This window comes from Corvus cornix, chromosome 2, assembly GCF_000738735.6.
Source record: "Corvus cornix cornix isolate S_Up_H32 chromosome 2, ASM73873v5, whole genome shotgun sequence".
In the NCBI taxonomy this organism is placed as follows: domain Eukaryota; kingdom Metazoa; phylum Chordata; class Aves; order Passeriformes; family Corvidae; genus Corvus; species Corvus cornix.
The window spans coordinates 7,881,714-7,903,608 of NC_046333.1; the positions used below are offsets into that span (position 1 = coordinate 7,881,714).

Genomic DNA, 21,895 nt, shown 5'->3' on the forward strand with positions numbered 1-21,895 from the left:
TGATTAATACATCTTGAGTAGAATGTTGCGCTCATTACCATTTGTAAGCATTCTCTATAAGTCTAACTTAATATTTGAAGTGGTTGAAAAGAGAGAAGTAATATAATTAAAAAGTACCTTTCCTAATATTGAAAAATATATGTGATTTTATTGCAAGAAGCATTTGGTTTCTTTTCCAGGATGACGAGAATCTGCATTTCCGTGATTCTTGTCCATTTTTATACAGCTTTTCATAGAACCTGTTCTGCCAGAGTTGAGGAATCTTTAGAAAGGTTATTTGATGGTGTGCAGTACTTTCAGAGGGGCCCAGGGCTGGAATATTAAAGGCTTTCTCTATATACCATTAATATTCCAACACTGCATTTGGCAACATTTTGATTCTGAAGAGAGTGCATGAGTTCAAGGTCAGAGAGATTGACTTGTGCTGTTCATTATAACCAATTATTGTGTGACAAATGAGTTTGAGATCAGGCTGAAAATTCTGTGAGAAAAATCAATAGTTCTAATCAGGGCCTTTCAGGTCATTTACCACCCTACCTTTTGTTACTTTGTCAGAAAAGAGCAAGATAAAACCTGTGTGACAGTGGGTTGCCTCTGTATTGTTACCTTCTATTTGAAACATATTTTGATATCTTGAATTATATTAATAGTTTAATTGGTTTTGGAAACTTTTAAATTAGTTCCAATTTGTAAAACTTTTTTTATTATTATTATTTTTTTTAAGTATTCTGATCAGATTTCTCAAGTGGTATTAAAGCTTTTCTGTCTAGGAAGTAGTATATCTGAGTCCTAAGCCAGATCTGAGCTGTTTGTCTGTAATGAATAGCAAATAAACCTTAGCAGCAGATACACTCCACTAATAGCCTTGCTTTGGTATCAGGGAAAATTTAAAAAGCTCTTCAGAGTTACAGCTTTACAACATCTGAAACAATTTCTTGTTGTTTTGACCAAGCTGGGCATTTTTTTAGGATTTTATAAATTCATTTGTATTTTCCTTTGTAGTATCCAGACGAAGATGAAGAAACTCGGTTGTATCGTTTGAAGATAGAAGAGCAGAAGCGCCTGAGAGAGGAGATCCTGAAGCAGAAGGAGCTGAGACGGCAGCAGCAGGCTGGGGCCAGGAAGAGAGAGTTGCTGGAGAGACTTGCGCAGCAGCAGCAGCAGCAGCAGCAGCAGCAGCCTTGTTCCCAGCAGTCCTACATGCAGCACGAGGAGGACTCCTCCGAGTTCCCCACCAATGGCAGCCCCTACATCCCCCACTCCGGCTTGCAGACCAGGCACAACGTGAAAAACAGACTCCTTGTTAGAAAGCAAGACGCGGTAGTTGCAAACATCCACCCCAAACCCACAGATTTCCCCCAGGGCGCAGGGGATGGGCAGTACCAAGGACAGCAGATGAAGCCAGTGAAGCAGCTGAGGCAAACTAGAACAGTTCCTGCGAGTCAGCCTCAGGCGCCACAGAAAGTGTTACAGACCAAACCTGCTGCAGCGGCGCTGCCCACGCCACAGGCGGCTCGAGTGGCCTCCGTCCCTGCGAGGCCCCAGGAGCAGAAGCCAGGGGTGAAAAGGACTGTCATGCAGCGGACAAACAGTGGTAGTGATGGGCCCCATGTCGGCAGCAAAGTCAGGGTGATTAAGTTGTCAGGAGGGGTAAGTTTACAAGGCTCATCTCATCTCTGTGTCTCCTCGTGGTTTGTTTCTGTGTGTTTGACTCTGTGTAACGCCAAAATAAAAAATGGGCCTGAGCTGGTGAGGAAAGTAACAGGTTTAGCACACCTAATAGTCCATATATTATATTTTCAGAACTGTAATTTATTAGCAGTTATTAAAAAATTAGTGCTTCCTGTAATACTTTACTGCCAGGCAGTTACCAATGAAATCACATAGAAATACTCCTTTCTTTTAAGTTGTAACTTGGAGACTGAAATCTGAAAGCTCAGTTGAGTTCCTTTTGCTTAAGGCTGATAGGTCTGATAATTGCTCAGCGAAAAGGGTGTGGGTGGCTGTATTTAATTAAGGTTTGGTTAAAAAGGACCTTCTTATTTGGTAGGTGAAGCCACCTAACTTAGTTGTGTGCAGATGTGTGTGATTCTGTACTCAAGGGAAGATTCTTTTTATTTTCTTGGGAAGCATGTTATGAAACTAATTTTAGCAGTATGTTGGAGGGGAATGTTTTCTGTTAGAGGCTGGGTTTAAAACATTACCATTTCACTTCTGCATCTAAATGAGATTTCCTTATCTCTTGATGAGGGGTCTTTTATCTGCAGTATGTCCCTTGAGCACTAGTGTGGAGGACTCAAAATGATCGTCTTGAGGACAGTGTGACTATTTAAAATCTGGGGTTTTGGTTAGAAAGTCTCTTGATCAAATTTCTTCTGTCTTAATGAAAAGACAAGTTAATTTGTTAGGGCTCTAAAGAAACTAAGATGAGGGGACATATTGAGATCATGTTGTCAGTGAGTGAAGTCTGTCCTTGGGTTTATGCTGAGAAGGAAAGAATGATGTGATGTAGCAGCACATTGGAGGTGTTTTTCTGGAAGAATGCTTTTAAATTATTTGTAGCATTATTTGGGAAAACAAAACAGTGTGTAACGGACTGAACAAGGGCTTGGAGGGTAGGCTTTCCTCTGTAGAAATGGGGAGGAAGTTTAAATGCCAGAATCTTAACTAGTTTTTATTAACTTTTTTCTACAGCTCATAAAACTTAAATACACTCAGAACTGTGAATTGCATGATGACTGTGTGGTCTTTCCAAATATTAACATACAGGGCATTATTGACTACACAGACATCCTGCATGTCACGTTGTCAGCTCTAATTCCTCAGACATGGTAACTTAAGTACAGAAGAATAAAGTACAGAAAGCTGAAAGAAGTTAATTCTGTTGAGCTAAAAATATTTATATATAAGTATGTCTGCAGGAATCCCAGTGGCCTGCAAGAGGTATGACAGGTTTGTGATTAATGCAGAAGTGAATAAAGGAGTCATGCACAACTTCTTTTATTGTGTGGTGGAACAAAACAATGCCAGTCACAACTGTATGCAGCTCCTCGTAACAAATAGTTATCAATGCCCACAGTAGCATTCACAATGAAATAGTTTTATCACAGTGCTCTGTTTCAGAAGACCATAAATTATTTGTTTCAGATAAGTCTCATGGTAAGCAAGAGCAATGAGCTTCATTAAATGCATGTGTAACTCCTCTTTCATTGTGCACAGAAGCAGATTTACTCTGTCCTCCTTAACTTTCAGATACTGAGGTTTCAGCAAGGTGAAGCAGGTTCTTTACATGTAGCCTTTGTCAGTTTTCATGTTGCCATGGGCATTTTAAGTTTCCTTCCAACTGTGGAGAGCGAAAGCAAGCATTGCAATCAGCTGTTAACACTGATCAAGATAGTTGATTAATTTTTAATCAGTTAGTGACAAGCTGAATCTGTGACTTTATTTGACCACACAAGGGAAAAATAAACACTGAGCAGCAGGGCAGACAATCTTCTAGTCCATTTTTGACAGGATTTAAAGGAAGAGTTAAAAGGTGCTTGGACTCCAAATACTAGCACGACTGGAGATAATATTTAGTTTCCACTGCTTTAGTCCTGCCACATGCTTTATTTATTTTTGCAACTTTTGCCTGAGCACTAAATATAAAGCAAAAGCCAAATCTCATTTTCCCTAGCCATTCTCCTTGGCATGTAATAGTGCTTCCTCTAATTCCCTGCCTTTGACAAAGTGGTTGCTGGTATCCCTTACCTGTATGCGCTGGTTCTGTCCTGCAGCTAAGCATCCCTGCCTTTGCTCTCCATATAATCCCTTGTAGCCTTTTCCTTTCTTGGGCCCTTTTGTGCAGAGGTGGTTTGAATACACTTGTACAAGTGAGGTGGCTCACGATTAGACACAATGCAGGTTCCGTTTTGGAGCTCACTGGGTTCAAGTGAAGGCCTGGCAAGTCCCTCCTGTTGCACCACTGGAGAGCTCTTAGCTGAAGGAGCTGCTCGAGTCCAGAACTGTACTAACTCTAGACCAAATTGGCCTAAACCAGAAACCGGTAACAAGGACTTTTACTAATTTAGTAGGACCATCTGTAGAACCAGGATTCAGTGGTTCTGTGTTGCTGGTGATGGTTTTTGTGTACCAGTTAAGGAGTATGGTGTGTTGGTGAGAACTCTGGAGTACTGATACTGTCAGAAGAGAATGGCTTCTTCTCTTGAGGGCAGGTTCAAGTTTACCAGGCTGAGTTTTGTCAGTTTGTGCTGCTGGACACAGCAGTGCTGCCGAAGATCTCCGACCTTCAGGTGGAAATACCGCTTGGGTCCTTAGAAGATAAAATGGTCTTTCATTTTGTGAGAGGATTTTACTTTTGGAATTGTAAGAATTGCCATGTAAATTCCAGGAATATTTTAACTTGTTCAGTTTTCCTGATGCATAAGATGCCTTAATTTATGACTTCTTATGCTTCAGGAAAATGAAAGTAGAAAATGATTCAGCATTTCCAGTATGTCAGACTAAGTCTGTGTACCAACATGTGTGACATGTTAGGTACTGTCAGTAATGATTTTGTCTGTTGATACTTTTTTTTTTTTAAAACAAATCCCACCCTTCACCTCCCCCCAATACTGATTTTCCCATCCCTCTTTAATATACATATAAATGATGCAGGAATGGCAGTAAAGTGAATATCTTTCCATTTTAATTATGCCTTTAAATGTTACGTTCCTGGAAAATGAGACAGTGTTTTATCACATGGACTTGGAATTTTTTTGCTGCTGGTTTGGTTTTGGATTGGGGCTTTTTTTTCGGGGGGAGGGATGGTTTGGGGGGATTTTAGGGATTTTTTGTTGGTTTGCTTTTGGTTTTGTTCTTGGTTTTATTTTTCCAAGGAGGCCCCGATATCTTTTGATGGATCCTGTGTGCTTTGTTTTGTGTGGCATTTCCTCAGAGCTGTCCTTTTCAGATACAAGAGCTCAGTGTATTCACTGAGTATTCATACTTGTAAATTTTACTAATAAAACATCTGAGACTTGCCTGGCTTGCTGAGGAGCCTGAAGTCAATGGTAAAGTTACTTGTAAGTATAAAGTCAATGAGAGTGTAGGAAAGAAACACTCTAATAAATCACTTCAAAATTTGATCATAAAATTATAGAAAATAAGGGTGAAAAGACTGTTGAAATAATTTGTCTTGAAGGGGGCAGGGGGGTAAACTCAGTAGTATTCCTGACAGATTTGTTCAACCTTTTTCTGAGATCTCATTTTTGCAGATTTCCTAGGTCATCTATTCCAGTATCACATGTGTGTATTTAGGAGAATTTTCTTAGTGGCCAAATCACATTTTCTGGCTGTAATTTTGAATCTCTGACTATTTGTATTATACTTGAAGAGACATGGGGAAGAATTTCTCTCTCTTTGTGCCTGTCTCTCTTCTTAAAGATATCTTAACTGTTTCTGAGCTCTCATATCTTTCATTCTCTCTTGATGAGTCATGTTTTCTAACACTTTGGCTGTTCTTGGTGCTCTTTGGGTGCTCTGTGATCAATCTTTCTGTTAATAGTTCTAGTACCAAATGCAATTGAATTCCTTACGTCAGTATATCCAGAGTTGTTTTAGTCCTGGAAGAACAGGTTTGTACCAGCTATAAACTTAGATATCTTACAGTCATATGAAATACATGCTGAACATGTTTTCTGTTTAATTGGAGGTTCTGTGGGAAACTACAATATCTTAAACTCTCTGTATCATTGTCATCTTATGTTGTTGTTGGATGATTTCTCTCTAGCCAGAAAATGTCCTGCCATGCTCAGAGAGCTGTGTGTCTGTCCCAAAGGCCTGAAAATGCTGGTTCTTATGCTGCACCAAGAACACACCAATCTTTGTCTCTGTGGAAGGCTGCACAATGAGGGTTTTTTCATAAATACATTTCTACATAAAAATACATAAAAATCTTGGTGTTCCCTGTTGCATTACAAGCAGTATCTTACAAGTGATCCTAATTCCTGAAAACCTGAAATGCTTCATATGAAGAGCTGGCAAGTTCTTTTGTTTGAAAAGCCTGTCACAAAAAACGTCCTTGGATTGCAAAAACAAAATGGAAATGGAAGATGGACAACTTCGTTCATATTTGAAGTAACTGAGAAGTGTGAGATGAACATGGAGTTCTAAATATGGAAAAAAGATACTGATTGAGATGATTCTTGTTTGATAATGTAACCGTATCAACCAACTTTGCTTAATGTTTGTACTTGTTTCTACTTGCATGTATGTCTTCAAGTTTAATTAAAAATATTTGACTTGAAAGCTCTTTTTAGCCCCTTTCATCTAAATGTCAGGAATTGTAAACACTGAGAGTTGTGGCATTTGCGTGAGAAGTTTATGAGGGAGCCCTTTCCCCCAACCCTTGACAAAGGAACCCCTGCTCTATATAGTTCCATAACTTTTTAAGAAATGGGAGAATGGCATTGGTGTTTTTGTATCCCACTGTTTGAAGGAGGCATGGATAATGCCCACCTAGGAGTGGGCTGAGCGAGCTGCAGAAACCATATCTATGCCCAGATACCATGGCAAAATGGGCAAGACCTCTGACTAATGTAAATGCTGTTGAAGAAGGACTCTGTCTGCCACAGCCTGCAAGATTTCGCTCTGGAAATATTTCACAAATGGACATTCATTTCTTAGTTGTAAGAAACTGTTGAAAAGTGTCCAGGAGCCACAAAATTGGTAAGGGCACTGGAGCACCTCCCCTCTGATGACAGACTGAGAAAGTTGGAGCTGTTCAGCCTGGATAAGAGAAGGCTCCAAGGAGACTTTATAGAACTTTCCAGTTCCTAAAGGGGCTACAAGAGAGCTGAAGAGGGACTTTTTACAAGGCCATGGAGTGATAGGACAAGGAGGAATGACTTCACATCGAAGAAGGGTAGATTTATATTGGATATTAGAAAGAAATTCTCTCCTATGAGCATGGTGAGGAAATGGAACAGGGTCCCCAGAGAAGCTGTGGGTGCCCCAACCCTGGAAGTGTTGAAGGCCAGGTTGGATGGGGCTTTGACCAACCTGGTCTAGTGGAAGGTGTCCCTGCCCATGGCAAGAACATTTGAAAATGAGAATAAACCCTGTCCCCCAGACCTTCAGTGAGGATGGTCCCTATAGAGACAGAGTATTTAATGGATTGGGGGTCAGGAGGTGGATTGTGTTGTACTCTTAGGGCATATTTGGTTACTGGGAAAAGGAAATATTAAGGGTGTGTGTGGACACACTTAGCAAGTGAGACTTAAGGTGACAACCAAACCAGATACAGATAATACATTTTATGCGCTTCTAATAAAGTGGTTGAAAGGGGGAAGAGATCTTTACCTAAACTGAATTTGACTTTGCTATGGGTAGCTTGGATCTAAAGTGCAGTAAAGCATTTTCTACTGTAGACTGCAGAACAGGTTTCTCCTTTTCCTCAGGAGACTTTTAAATTGTATGTTGAAGAAGAGTGCAGCTTGCTCCTGAACATCTAGAAAGCAGAGCGTTTGTTACTTGTCACTCTTGTTAAGTCTCAAAGGAGAGTTTCTCTGCCGTCGTAAATGTTACAGTGCAGAATTCATATCTGTACAATGTTGGTGTTACAGAGGATCTTGGAGCTCAGTTTCCTGATAAAGACAGCTGTGACACCACTAAAGTGCTTTGCAGAGAGAGTCAGTTTTCATATGAAAATGCAGTCTCTTAACTAGGGAGGCAAGCTTGCAGATTTGTACAGTTGAGTAGTCTGGGAAGTCACATCCCTCTGTTAAAACGTTGGACCACTTGGACTAGGCCTTTGGTGTGGAGGTTTGGCTCTTGAGTCAGGAGTGTTTGGGGAGGGAGGGAATGGGGGTTGTCTTTATCAAGACTTAGCAGGAGCTTCAGGCAGGACACAAGAGGGATTTGACTTGCCAGTAGTTTTAAGGTTCAAGGAACATGAACTAGAAAGACCAGACATGGCATAAGAAGGGAAATTCTAGTTGTACAGGTCTTTGATATCCAGTAGTGGCTTTCTGTGCCATAGCTGGTGTCCAGCTGGGAAGTGTTCCTCCAGGAGCTTTGGGCCATCAGAAGTTTTGAATTGCTGAGATTTTCCAACAGGAGCTTTTTCTCTTGGTGATTCTCTGCATGTCCAGTCTTTGCTAAAATTCACTGTACAAAAAAACCTCTTAAGCTGCCAACTGAAAAGCAAACCAGGCACCTTTGCTCAAAACATTGTTTATATGCGTTACATATTTTGCAGACGACACATAAAAATGAAGGTATTTCTGAGAGTATTAGACATGTTCATTCCAGAAGCTTGATTTTGCTGTAGCTTTGACACATAGTTTTTATAAATTTTTTTTCCATAATAAGCTGGTGGGTGGTTGTATTAAAAACCATTTAGTTGTGATTCAACACTGATTCAGTGTGATTCAAGCTGTGCTTTTGTCACTCCCAGTGAAACTTCATGCAGCATGGGTATGGCTGGGACTCTGTTTGGCCAGTCCTTTTCCATGCCTTAGTTCTCCTTTCAGGCAGATGAGGAGATAGTTCAGTTAAGAGTTGTGTTAGTACATAGGATTAAATGGAATTAGCTGCTTTTTTCTATGAGACATTTTCTTCTTGCAGTTCTGACTTTTCATACACCATTAGGCATAGAAGATACTCATCACATCATGGCTCACTGAAGCAGTGTAGCAGTGTCTTTATCACTCGAAGGGAATTGTTTCTGCATTTTATTTATTTACTTATTGCTTAGTCTGTGTGCTCTTGCTTGGGTTAAATTCAGCCTATACAAAAATTTTAGGCCCTAAATCACTGACCAGCATCAGAAGTGTAGTTTTTCTCTGGTGTGAACTGGGAATGATTTGGCTGTTTCATCACTTTTGTTTTCTGATGTAGCTTATTGCTATGTGTGCTTCGAGTCAAAGCTAGACCATTAATATATCTTAAACCAGTTGTTAATGATGCGTTGTCTGTTGAGAGAGTGGCATTTTCTATCCTGGTGGGAGAGCAGTTTTCTTAACTACTGCTATTCTTAAAAAAAAAAAAGAACCTTTTAAAGGTCTAGAAGGCCTGAAAAAAAAAAGGCCTCCAGGTGTTTCTCATTGGCATTTGACAGATTGAAAACAGATCGTCAACTGTTCAGAAACAGTGCTTGGTCATGTCACTCGGTTGTGGGATATTTGGCAAGTGATTAGGCTTCCTATTCCCAGCTCCCCAGTCTGTCAGCCAGCTGTATCAAAGTGGTAAAGCATTTGGAGCACCAGTCAGAGAGAAATAGCTCGTTATTAGGGTTTGCCTTTAATATGCATTTCTGCTAATTGTGGTGAAAAAATGCTCATATGTATTAGATAAAAATCAGTGTTGTTCTGTGTGGTTTTTGCTTTACATTTCTTTGTTACGTGGGGATCACAGCTGTCTGTGTAGATTTCTGTCTTTTTACTACAGTCAGTTGCAGTATCAGTATAATACAAGTTTACCTATGAAAACCTATATAGCTGACGAGTAGTAATTTCTCTTGTCCTGAAAGTAAAGATGAATTTAATAACATAAAGGATGTTTTCCTCACCCAGCTACTGTGACACTTTAAAGGTACTAATTTCTAGAAATACTGCCTTAAACTGCTAACAGATGAGGGGTTTCTTCTTTCTTACAAGAAATCAATTACAGTACCGTTTTGGACTGAGATTTCCCTGCAAGATTTAAGTCTTCATCGTGTTACAGAGAATTTGAGTTGTAATGCAGCTCAGAAAAAGATTACAACATTTTGCTTCTCTGTGGTATTTTACACAAATCAACTAGAGTTTATTTATTCCTTTTAAGTGCCTTATCCAGCATGCGCATCCCTTTGCTATTGGATGATTTTGCATTAGCTTTACAAAGATTACATGGATAGACACAGCATTGTGGTAGTTAATAGAAACCTGTGCAGTGAGGTCTGTGGGCTGCAAGATCACTAACAGTGCCAATGACAGTGAAGTATGGCCTTATCGAAAGGAGAATTCATAAGAGGCTGCCCTGGGACACTGCAGCACTGTCCTTCTGTGTATCCTGACAATGTTATCTGTCCTCTCAGTACGGAGTATCAAATGTCTGTCACAAGTACAGAAATTAATTTAATGTCACCTGAAGACATGCAATTAATCTTTTAGAGGTTTTCATAATACCTTTACAGAAAGAGTTGCCAGTTTGGTGGATTTGGATTTTGGGGTTTAACAGAAGATAAGGAAAATTAATTTTTCATCAGGGTTAATACAAGCTAGCAGGGCCACAAAGGCTGAGAAAAATGGTTTGGGAATTTATCAAGTGTTGTCACTCTAGAATAATGCTGCTTAACGTCTGATAGGTGTAATCAAGAGTTGAGATTTCTATAGAGGGGGATTAATCAATTTGCTCACTACAGAATGCAAGTTGGTGATACCATTCCTTCATGGGGTTTAAGAATGAAAATAAGATTTGATCTGTCAAATTGCAAGCAGCTCTGACAGTATCAATAGGCATTTTTATCAGTACATTTTAAAGCATTTGTTATAAATAAATTTGTCCTGCTAATGTTGGTGGCAAATAAACTTCATCTTCATCATAAAACTGTCATAATGATTATGACAGAGCTCCAGCTTGCTAAATTCAAGCAGTCCTTCATAAAATTCTGCTTTTAGAATTTGTGATCTCGTATTTGACAGAATTCTTTCAATGTTGCTCAAAACACAGCACTGACTATAGATAGGTCTGTATAGTGAGAGGCTGATGAAAAACAGCTTTGATAGATATCAGTGAATTGGTTCTAAAAGTCATGGCCATTGAATGGCATCAGTTCTTTTTGTTAGTCTAGTTTCAGGTCAAACTGCAGATTCTTCCAGAGCAGAGGTTTGAAAAACATTCACCATGTAAATCAAATCCTTTTACCTCTTTTGAGCTTTGTTTATATACACACAGTTTTTGAAATTATTTTGGCACTGCATGCAATCTTTCACTACTTGAAATTTGAAAGATACTTTTTATACTTGCCCCTGAACAGAACTCCTGCAACTTAAAAAAAGGCATTTTCATCACTCCAGCTTTAATTGAATAATGGAAAGTTTGTTTCAAGAGAACTCTTTCCTTGCAAGATCTTAGGAAGGCAGACCTTTTTTAAAACTTGGAAATTCAGAGCTCGAAAGTCAGGATGATTTATAATCTAGAAATTAAGGAGTAGACAATAAGAGAAAAATATTCTTCCTTCATTGGTTTGCAGACAAAGAATGGAAATTCCTTTTCTGCACAGGACTTTAGAGGAAATTTGAAGTATAAAATCAGAGCTTGTATCAATCAATCCTAGGTCTCTGTGGTGGACTCTAAGGCATTCTACCCAGGGTCAGCATTTTGTACATCAAATTAGATGAGACAGGCCATGATGATGAATAGATGCATCTCTGAAAAATTTACTGCAGCCCTGTACATTGTAAAATGCCATAGGAAGGAAAACAGATAAAAATGTATTTTGACATGAGAAGGCTTAAAATTTTAATACCTCCCTCTGTTGCTGCATATTTAAGTGTGAGGAGGGCAGTGATGTAAGCTGGTGAAAAATTAACAATACAGAAATAGTCTTTAGGAAAAGCAAAACTGATTTAAGATGAGCTAGACCTGAGACATTTTAAGTAGAAGAGATGTTAGCAATTTAGCTTCTGTGATTTAGATGTCATTTGGGGTAGGTGCTGCAGTACAGCTTCAGTGGACTTACCTGCTTGCCTGTAATTTGCTGTGTGTTTTGGTGCCAGTTCATAGGACAGCTCATGAGGGAACATCAGGAGTCAGCATATGTACAGTCATCTTTACAATTGTATGTCCTTTCCTCCAATATGTCAGTGTTCTCCTATGAGCATGTGACCTGTCAGTAGCGTTCTGAGGGTTTGTAGCTTTAAGTCCAGATGTTAAAAAGCTCTTTTCAGGTGTTTTGCTCAACTTGATTCTTCATTGTCATACCGGGAAGAGCCACCTGTTGTTGTCTTGGACAGTAGTTTAAAGGATGATGGTGGTGGTGAGAGTAATTTGCCACTACATGGTACTACATAGGTTGCTCATTTTGGCTCAGACAAGTGTTTGTCCTTGCACTGTCATGTCTTTAAGCAGTGAAAAAGGAATTGCTGCTAAAATGCATCTTCTGTGTCGTTTTGCCTGTTGGCACATGTCAGTTAGCAGTCATGTTTTGTTTTTATTTTCTTAAGAAAACCACCAGGTTTTATCTTCAGTTGAAGCCAGGCTGCCTGTAACAGGAACTAATGTCTTGCTGACATGCTCAGCTCTGTTAGGCCTTGAGCACCACACTGCTGGCTCATGGACCTCTCTTGAGAAGCAGTGCTGCAGTTTCATGTCTGCTTGCCCCCTTCGAGTTGTCTCAAAACCAGTAAATGTTCAGAGCAGTAAGGGGAAGAAAGGGTTTGATTCAGTTTCCTTTCCTTCTTTTTGCAGGAACAAGCAAAGCTTGTTCCATCCCCTTTCTTTATTGTTTTCTGTAGGTTTTCTTATTTCTGAAATGTATCAGTTCATTAAAAAGTCCACAGCTTTCCACCTTTTCAGACTCTTGCAGAAGCATCGTGGTAGCAGCAAACTCCAGTGGTGGCATTTGAGACCCCAGCAGGGAACAGACCCCATCAGATTTTTCATCAGTGCAAACCAATGTTGTGTGCTAATGCCTTTGACTCTGTTATAGTTCTGTGCTCAGTTTATACAGTTTTATTTGGTGATAATTGAGCTTGGTAGTTAAATATTGGGTGGTTGTTGGCCATCCTAGACTTTTATGTGAAATGATTGTTTGCTTTTGAAGTTTCTGTAATGAGCATGTTCGATGTGTTTTGTACCTGAGGGCTTTGCTCTCAGATTCTCTTCCGATGTGCTGGGATCGTTTTTTGGTTTGGAAAGAAATGGTTGCAAATATTTATGGTTCTCACAGCAGGCATTTAGCAGAGATTAGATTTTAAATCCCAGTTACTGCATTTAAATTCCTCCTAGAATTTTTTTTGTTCTTTTTAGTTTAATCATCTTCCAGCTGCTGTAGGTTTGAATAAAAGAAATTATCTGATCAAGGCATAGGGCTTATGGTGGTGCTGATATCAGAACTAATACTAAAATGAGGAGGTTTTAATGCTGTTTACCTGGTAAGGTTTTGTGCATATGTTTGGGTTTTTCAGGAGTGCTCTCGCTTTTGTACTTTTGAATACAAATTGAAGAGAACTGAAGGGAAAGCTTTATAATTTCTCACTAAGTGCTACTCTAAAAGGTTATATATAAAAGTTTTCCATGAGGACTTGGGGCCATTCAGTTCAGCAGAGAAAAAAACCTGTTCGTCATTAGGGGTGGAAAAGACAGATGCAGATTTCTGTTGCTTTCTCGTTTTGGACACTGTGGGCAAATGCCATTATGAGCTTTAGGATTTTCCCTGTGACAGATTGTGCTTTTGAGGTGTAGTGCAAGGAGGTTTGAATCTCATTTGTCTGGGATTTAAGTACTTGAGAACTTGTAGCCTGCATATACTTTATAATGCAGAGGCCTTAATTTAGAGGTGTAAATTGTGAACTGAACTTGCAAACATGAGACTGGCTTACATACCACAAACTATTTCTTATCAAATCTTAGCTGAGGCTTAGTAACCAGTCCTCACTAAGTGTTTCTTTTGCTTTTCTTTAATGCAGAGAGGTACTAATTTGTATTCTCAGTGGAGATAATCTTGCTATTAGACCATAAATATGTTCCTTCTGCACCCTTGTGTTTTGTCTCCTTACCCACAAGAAATGTGCCAGTTAGCATGAAAACCTCTGGTTCGTGACATGTTACAGATGCAAAAGGAGTTTTGGCTTGTGAATATTTAGGGAAAGGGAAAAGAAAACCCTCTGTAAATAAAGGTAATTTCATAGTATTTTACTTCTTTCCCTTAGACATGCCTTCTATTTGAGAGCTTTTGCAGGATTACCAGAGGTTGGTTAGGGACTTAGTCAGAGACAAAGACCCTGAGATGGTGTTTCACTGTGCTTATGATTACAAATATATATAATAAGAGCTTTATAAGGCAAACAAAAAAACACCTTGAGGAACTGTTCCAAGTACAGATAGTATCCGAGGAGGGGGACTGCTTAAAAAGCTGCTGGTGGAGAAGTTGGCAGAATGAGTATGCACTTCAAAATAAATGCCAGTTTTTAACTAAAGGAAGGTTGGAGGTTTAAGTATGAGCAAAGCAGTTGCCCGACTTTTCCAGCCTCAACAGTTCTTTGCTCCTTCTTCTGCAATGTGTATGTCTCTCTTTATGTTAAAAAAAAAAAAAAAAAAAGTAATAAATAACACACACCATAGTTCACATGTAACCTGGAAGGAAGAATGATTTGGAAAGAGAACTGAAAACATCTTGTTGCTTTGTATATGAAAAGACATGATTGACCATTGTAATTATAATAAAGCCTGAGCAAAGTAAACTGTTCTTCAGTTAGCATGGATTTATCTTAGGGTGAGGTGTAATTTCCAGGCTGAGCCTTGGCACGCGCCTGCCACGGCCCCCAGTTTGCTTTAGCAGGCAAAGCCCTGGATACTCTCTGAGTGAGCTGGAATGTGGCAGGAGGCTGCTCAGGGCGAGGGTGTGCAGTGCCTGGACACTGAGCTGCTGTTGTGTTGTTGATTTCAGCAGGGGGGAGAGGATGCTGGCTTTTTTCACCCAGAGGGCCAACCCCAGCGGCCTCAACAACCCCCGGAGCCGAAACAGCAGCCAGTGCGGAAGGTCACATTGACAAAGGGAATGCAGCAGCACCAACAGCAGCAGCAGGCACAGATCCATTCACCAGCTCCTCAAGGAGTCAAAAACATCCAGGGAATCCATCAACCTAAAAAGGTGATTTTTAGATGCATATTGCTGCTAGAAGTTTCACTGTCTAGCTGTGTTGCTCTATAAATAACCAGCATTCTGTTTGTCAATTGCTAGCGCAGGGCTGCATGACCCACGAGATGCATAATTGCATATAAAGCTTTTAATCTAGAGAGACTTGTTTGTACCCAGCACAGACTGGCAGTGCCTGCAGGTTGCTTCATCTGCTGACGTTCTGGCCGGCTCAGCACTCCCAGGGGAAGTGCGTGTGTCCTGAGACAGCTACTGGAGGAGATTATATCCAATGTGCTTTCTGGCTTTAAAACCAAGTGGTTTTTTGAAATTGTGCTTAAGTTTTAATTTTGGCTGTTTCCTGCATATGCAGGAGCACACAGTAACTGTTTCAGGATGCTCTTTGCTGGATCCCCAAAGTTGGTATCACTCAAAACAGTTGGTGATCTTGTAACTTGATTTTTGCACTGATCATGCACTGGTAGGAGGCAGGAAGGGTCAGGGTGTCAGCAGTGTGTGCCTTCTCTGCATTTGCAAGCTGGCACACTCCTTGGAATTGGCTGGGATTTTGGTTTTTAAGTTAGTTCTTGGATTTGAACTGTTGGCCATAATCTCCCTGCTTCATGTAAGGATAAAGTTTCATTGCTGATGTGGAAGGGTGTGAAAAGTTATTACCCATCATAGGGTTTCCACGTGGGAATCAAGAAACTCTGTTGAATGTTGACTCAGTGTTAAGTGTTAACTTTGTTTAATGTTTGTTACTCTGTTTCATTGTTATTTTTCCTCTCTCTACCTGTTCAACATTTAATTTGCAAGAATCAAATCCATGCATTTCCTGCTCCAGAGTACAGGGGAGAGGAACTTTGAAAAAAGTTACTTTAAAGTTATTTAGGCATTTGCAAATAAAACTCCATTCTGGTAACAGACCAAGAGTTGGTAGCAGTAGAGATTGAAGGTGCTTCAAGCAGTTTGCTGATCCTGTGAATACATTAAATTTAACTGCAGGTAAAGAATAGAAAAAGGAGAGGGATCACCTGTTGGATTTTTTTGTCCAGATTCAAAATATGGGAGCTGAACACATGCTGCTGATGTGATCAGTGTTGAAAACTAGGTTATATATTTTTGTCTGAGGTCTTCCGCTGCTTGATTGATCAATCTGTGCTAGAGCTGAGGCTTCTAGGATGAATGCAGTATATATAACTCAATATATAACTTGTTATCCTGCTAAAAGAGGTTTGTATATGTTAATAAGCAGCCTTTCAAATCAGCAAACAGCAACAAGCTGTTTTAAATCAACTTAAAATCTTCAAGTAAATAGCCAACTTTTATATCCTCTGTCAAGTGCAGTAAGCAGAGTCAGTGGGTAAGTAAATCAAAATACTGTTACTTTTGTTGTTGGCAGGTCATTATGCATGGCAGAGGCAGAGGAGTAGCAGGCCAGATGGGCCGAGGACGCTTGATGCCAAATAAACAGAACCTGCGAGTGGTGGAGTGCAAACCTCAGCCCTGTATTGTGTCAGTTGAAGGGCTTTCTTCATCAACTACTGATGTCCAACTGAAAAACCTGCTGATGTCAGTGGGACCCATTCAGGTAGGTCAACCTTGGTTTATCATTTTTGTGCCAAAAGGCTTTCATTCCGGAAAGCTCAATTAATTCCCTGACATTAAATACAATGCGTGTTTATTGGTAATTTATGTTTGAAGGCACCCCCACCCACACAAGCTACACCTCGTAGCAAAGACAAGCACGTGATGATACTGCAGCACAGGAGGTACAGTAGGACTTTGCTAACCATCACATTCCTGCTGCAAAATTCTCTTTCATTTTGGAGTTCCTGTGCTATTTCTGTTATTTTCTTAGGCAATACAAGCCTGTCCATTCTGTGAGGTTTTATAGCCAGATGGTCATATCAAAGCAAATGTATTTTTGAGTGCTGTCCTTGTTTATTGTTGACTTGCACCTACTCTCTTTTTTGACATTTACCTTTTTCTGTCATTGCAATCTTGGGGTACAAGCACTTAATGACCACTATCCAGTGGACATTTTATACTGTGTAGCATCCTCTACTTTTTCAGATGAAAACACAGGTTTCTTTGGAGGATTTTATTGATCCTTAATTTTTTAGAAGGTTGTCTTCAGTAGGAGCCTGTGAGCAAGGTTATGACACGCACACACTGTTGTATCTGCTGTGCAGCTTCTGTTCATAAACTGCCTCCTAGAACTGATGTGTCAGTTAAATGACTTTAGGAAAGCAGGAGGTTTTCAAAGCAGTGAAAGGCTTAGGAGGCCCTGTCTGACTTACTGTTACTGCATTTAAAAAGATCAGTCAATGAATAATGAAAAATACAGATGAGAATTTTTTTTCCTTTTGACAGGAACAACATTTTCAGACAAATGCAATGTGTGAATTGGAGGTGTTCTATGAGACTTCTTTATTACTGGGATCATCTCTCTGTTGCAAAACACACTGCTCTCCTAAAGATGAGCACTCTGCCTCACTTGTTCCTAATTTAGTAAATGGAATAATGCTGAATTATTTACGTCATCAATTCAGAGAGGTTTAATTTGTTTGGGAAAGCAAAACTACTCTCACAAAATACTTCGTGCCTTCGTGTTCTGTAGTACTCTAGGAAATTGTTCATACAGTTCCAAAGCACATTTATTCAGTGTTTACTTGCTAAATCTTGCATGAGAATATTAGAAGGAGATTAATAGAAACCCTGCAAGGAAATCTCACAATTGAGAGAAGTTATTGAGAATGTGCTAAAAAATTTATTCAGTACTTGCTGTTTCATAGCAGACTCCAAACCCTGGTCTCTCAATTCAATGTCACAGGCCAATTTAGAAGGATGTACTTACAGGAGAAAAAACAATGACTAATTTTCTAGTGGGATTTGATGCATATCTGTGCCCTCCAGAACTTGTATTCTTGCAGCAGCATCAACTGTACCTTTGGAAATTATGCTTTCTGAATCATCATCTATTTTCACCTTACCAGAAATCTAGAAGTAGTACTTGAACAAGGTGCTTGAATTTAACTAATGAGGCAGAATGCTTTTGTGCTAATTCTGCACTTGAATTTCAAGTCTGACTTGTAGAAGGCTAGAAATTCTCTGGCTTGTTTGAGACTAAATGATGTTTCACAAGTATGAATGGTGAGATATGCAGGAAAAGAGTGATCCTTTTATAGGAAGACTGTAAGACTGGTTCCACCATATGTAATATTTAGCTTTTTGATTTTGTTCTTTAATGCCATCTTCAGAAGTGGCACCACAGAAGTGTTAATGCACCGAATGAGGAAGATGCAGCAACTATTTTAAGTGACTAGGCGGACAAGAATGGAAAACATAATGTTTGAAAATCTACATTGTTGCTATCCACAGCAATTAGTTTTATATAGGTGGTGCTAGATTTTCAAAGAGGTCAATATCCTGAAGTATACGAGTGGATTTTCTCGTGGCTGTAAATTAATGTTTTAACTATTTTTTGTGCTCAGTGCTATACAAAATCCACTGCAGCTGGGAGGTTGGGAGGCCCTGATAGCAAAGGGATACTCAGTTATTTCCTCATTCTTTCTTTAATATGGGCTCCAGGTAAGGGATTTTGCAGGGAGGAGTGCCGAAGTGAGCTGCTGAAGAGAGCCCAGTAGTGACTGGAAGGGCTCTTTCCGTGCAGGCTTTGGAGGCTCTCTGTGTGAGGACAGTGCGTGAGAGGCATGGACCAGAGCAAACAGCTCTTGGGTAGTGCAGAGCTCTGGCCCTCTAAGATGAAGTGTTGCAGCTTGATGGACTGGAATAGGAGGGATCTGGGGAGATGGCAATTGTGAGAAAAAAGCAAGGTGAGAAATTCTAGCTGCTTTTTTAGAAATTAGGCAAGGTGCCCAGGTTTTTAGATGGTGTCTGATGGAGCTGAAGAAATAGTAAGAGGAGGGAAGGGTGAGTCAGTTCTGACTCAGTCTTTAAGATGTAGAATATCCTGTCTTCAGCTGTTGACTGTATTCAGCAGAATTTTCCTTAAGTAACTGAACTCTTTTGAGATCAAGATTTTTCATTTTATTTGTCTTCAGTGTGTTATATGTCAAACTCGTCCTTATTTTTTTGCAATTGTAAATGAAATTTAAGTCTGAATCAGAGCTTAAGAAGTTCTTGTCATGCCTGGATAGTGTTTTGAAATAACACATATCCAACTCCCAAATCCCTGATTAAAGGTAAAGGTTCACAAACTGTGGCACATACACCTCTGATGTTAAACAAGCACCTTGCTTCAAAGCAACGTGCAAACACAGCTCAGAAATCCAAGTATCTCATGTATCAATTTCTGCTGCAGTCAAGACGTGAACGTGGTAGTGGCTGCACTGAGACAGAGCTTGCAGAGAGGAGGAAGAAATACTTCCTAAGGATCTCCCTGCTCTTTGACAGGAAGAATAGAGCATGAGCATTTGTCCCACCTGATGGAGGACCTCTGCTTAATCTTTACCTTCCATGCTGGGGCATCTGCAAAGCAACTGATCCCACACCAGCTCTTGTTTCCAAATACCCTGAATTTGTTCCAGTGTGATCATCCTGTGTGTGTTTTCTCAGAAGGTGAATCTTTGCTGGCATAACAGTTTAAGTTGTGGAAAAAGCCTATAATTTATCAATGGAGTTAACAGGGAGGAAGAGATTACTTTGCTTTTCTGGGTTAGGGTTTTATTTTTAGCTTTGTCTTGTCAGTATCATTCTCGAGGTACAAGTACCTTGCACAAACCTTGAGAAGGGAAGTTAAAAGCTTCCCTCAGTTTATGATGTTCAATGCTCCGAGCTTTGCCATCAGCTTTCATTGAGTCAGGGTTTGGGAATAACTGGGCATGCATAAGAGAGGATGGGGAAAACTTAGAGTTGAAGTTGGAAATTCAGCATTTTTCCCTTCCATACTCGAGAAATTCTGAAAATTATCTTTCCCATACATAACCTTTGAAATACCCTCTATTGCCTAATCATTGAAAACTTTAATTCTCATCCCTGCTTCACTAAAGGTGTTCTGTTATTAACGTAGGAGAAAAAAATAGCATTAAGATTCTCACATTGAATAGAAGAAAATCTTTGGGGCTCCAGGAACATCCCCTTTGTTATAGCTGCCTTTTACAACTCAAACATGATGAAATTAGCAGAAGGGCTTCCTTCCAGCATACACTTTGCTGTCATACTCTTTCTGGCAAAGATAAGCTTTCAGAAACAAATAATGTGTCTGCAGTAAAATCTCATTGCTGATTCTAAAATAATTACATGTTATAAATAAAACTATGTATTCCAAAGTGTTGGAAAGTACAGAAGAAAAAGCACACCACCAAACTAAAGCCTCCTGAGGATGGTGCTGGAGCAGTGACATTCAGTACACATCCATCCAGAACCACTTGATAAAGTAGATTATTAATTAGTTGCAAAGGTCATGAAAAACAGAACTTGTATATTTTTTGTGCTCTTGAATCCAGGTTTAATGTTTACACTGTCTAAAGAGGCTTGTGTTCAGCTAGTTATTGCCACCTTCAGATGAATTGGGTTTTTTTAGGATGGTGGCAGGTAGAATGGACCATTTTCTAGATCTCCAGATAATTTGAGTACTGGGGGAGTTGTTCTGTGGAGGTGTTCCATCATCGTCATCTTTAATCATGTTTTCTTACATCAAATGATTGCAAACCAATCACTGCAAAATCTCAGTATTGCTTTGTGAAGATTTAAGATCATAAATTCTGAGGCTTAAAAAAAGAAAAAAAAAGGAAAGATATACTATTGTATATCAGAGGTGATGAGAATGTTGGGATTGTAGGTGTACTTTGAGTACTTCTACAAACAGGGGTTTTACTCTGCTAACGTTGTCATTTCTGGTCTGGGAAAGAAAAAGCAATTCCAACGTTGACGTGCCTGGCTTTGCTTTCTTGGAGTGACAGTGCTACCTAGTGCTCAGCTGGGGTAAAGGCAGCCACAGCCAGCCCGCTGCCCTGACTCTGCATTCCAGATTGCTGGATTTATCTTTAGTTCACAGAGGCATCAGTGGAAATGCCATGGATGCACACCCAGAACATGGCTCTTGCAGGTCAGCAGGGGGATTCTCCTCTGGCTTAATGTGCTCAGGATTACATGGGGACCACTGTGGTCTTTCTACCTGTTGCAGAAGCTTTGGGAGAGAAGACATGGGCAGTCCTGCTCCATCCTTGGGGCTGGGGGAAAAGAAGAGCAGCTCCATCATGAGCCTGTCCAGTTCAGCCTTGCTGTAGAGCTGTGTGTGAGCTACAGATGCCTAGCTCGAGGACAGAACAGCCTTTCCCCTCATGACACCTTGCATATGGAGAAAGAAAGCTGAGTACTTTTAAGGGTAGATAGTAGGAAGTCAAAGGTGGCAGAAAAGCAGGAAGGAGGAACAGAAGGTGGAAGAGATCAATTGCAACAGTTAAGGTGAAATAAATACATTCTGTCCCAGCCTCTGTGCCTGCTGGTAGTGGCTGGGAAGCGTCACTGCTAGGAAAGATGCTTCAGGTGTCAGGAGACTGCGAGGACAATAAAAACATGTCTGCATTTATTGATGGGAGGGAGGAGTAAATAGAATCTGATCTTTCTGTTCAGAAAGTGCCTGCTGTGCTGCTATTTGACTTGTTGCAGAGTACCTTGGATCACACACTAGAGATGATGTTGGTTGGGAAGGTTTACACTTTCATTTTGCATAGACCTGGATTTTAGCAGCTTCATATGAGTTGCCACTCCTAATACCAAACTCACTGATTACTGAACATGTGGTCTGCTGGGCAGTCATTTACTTCAGTGAGAGAAATTAAGTGAAGGAGGAACTTTCATTTCACATGTGTCTCCTATAGTTGAAATGAGTGCTTGCTCTAGTCTCATTCCTACCTGCTTGGTTTCCATCTCCCAGTCCTCTGTAATCTTCCTTTTAACTTCTTGCTCTCTGTGTAACCTCTGAGAGTTTTGGTGTCAAAGATGTTTGCTTGCTGCAAACAATCTCTTGCTTTGTACTTAAGGATGTCCTGCTGTTTGTCTCAAGGCCCTTGGTTTTGCAGTGGAGTTTTACTGAGATAAATGTGC

At 40.0% G+C, this 21,895-nt stretch overlaps 1 protein-coding gene across 5 annotated transcripts in view; it reads left to right on the forward strand.

Annotated features, from left to right (window-relative positions):
• Positions 1 to 21,895, forward strand: part of RBM33 (RNA binding motif protein 33) — a 101,309-nt gene that overhangs the window by 66,077 nt on the left and 13,337 nt on the right. For 2 of the 5 annotated variants that reach the window (XM_039569988.1, XM_039569995.1), the window contains exons 15-17: positions 1,003 to 1,650; positions 14,633 to 14,836; positions 16,224 to 16,412. In XM_039569988.1, coding sequence (XP_039425922.1) covers positions 1,003 to 1,650; positions 14,633 to 14,836; positions 16,224 to 16,412 — 1,041 coding nt within the window. Of the gene's footprint in view, positions 1 to 1,002; positions 1,651 to 5,770; positions 6,292 to 14,632; positions 14,837 to 16,223; positions 16,413 to 21,895 lie in introns of those variants that run through there. The other 3 variants (XM_039569991.1, XM_039569998.1, XM_039570005.1) reach the window with 3 other exon arrangements.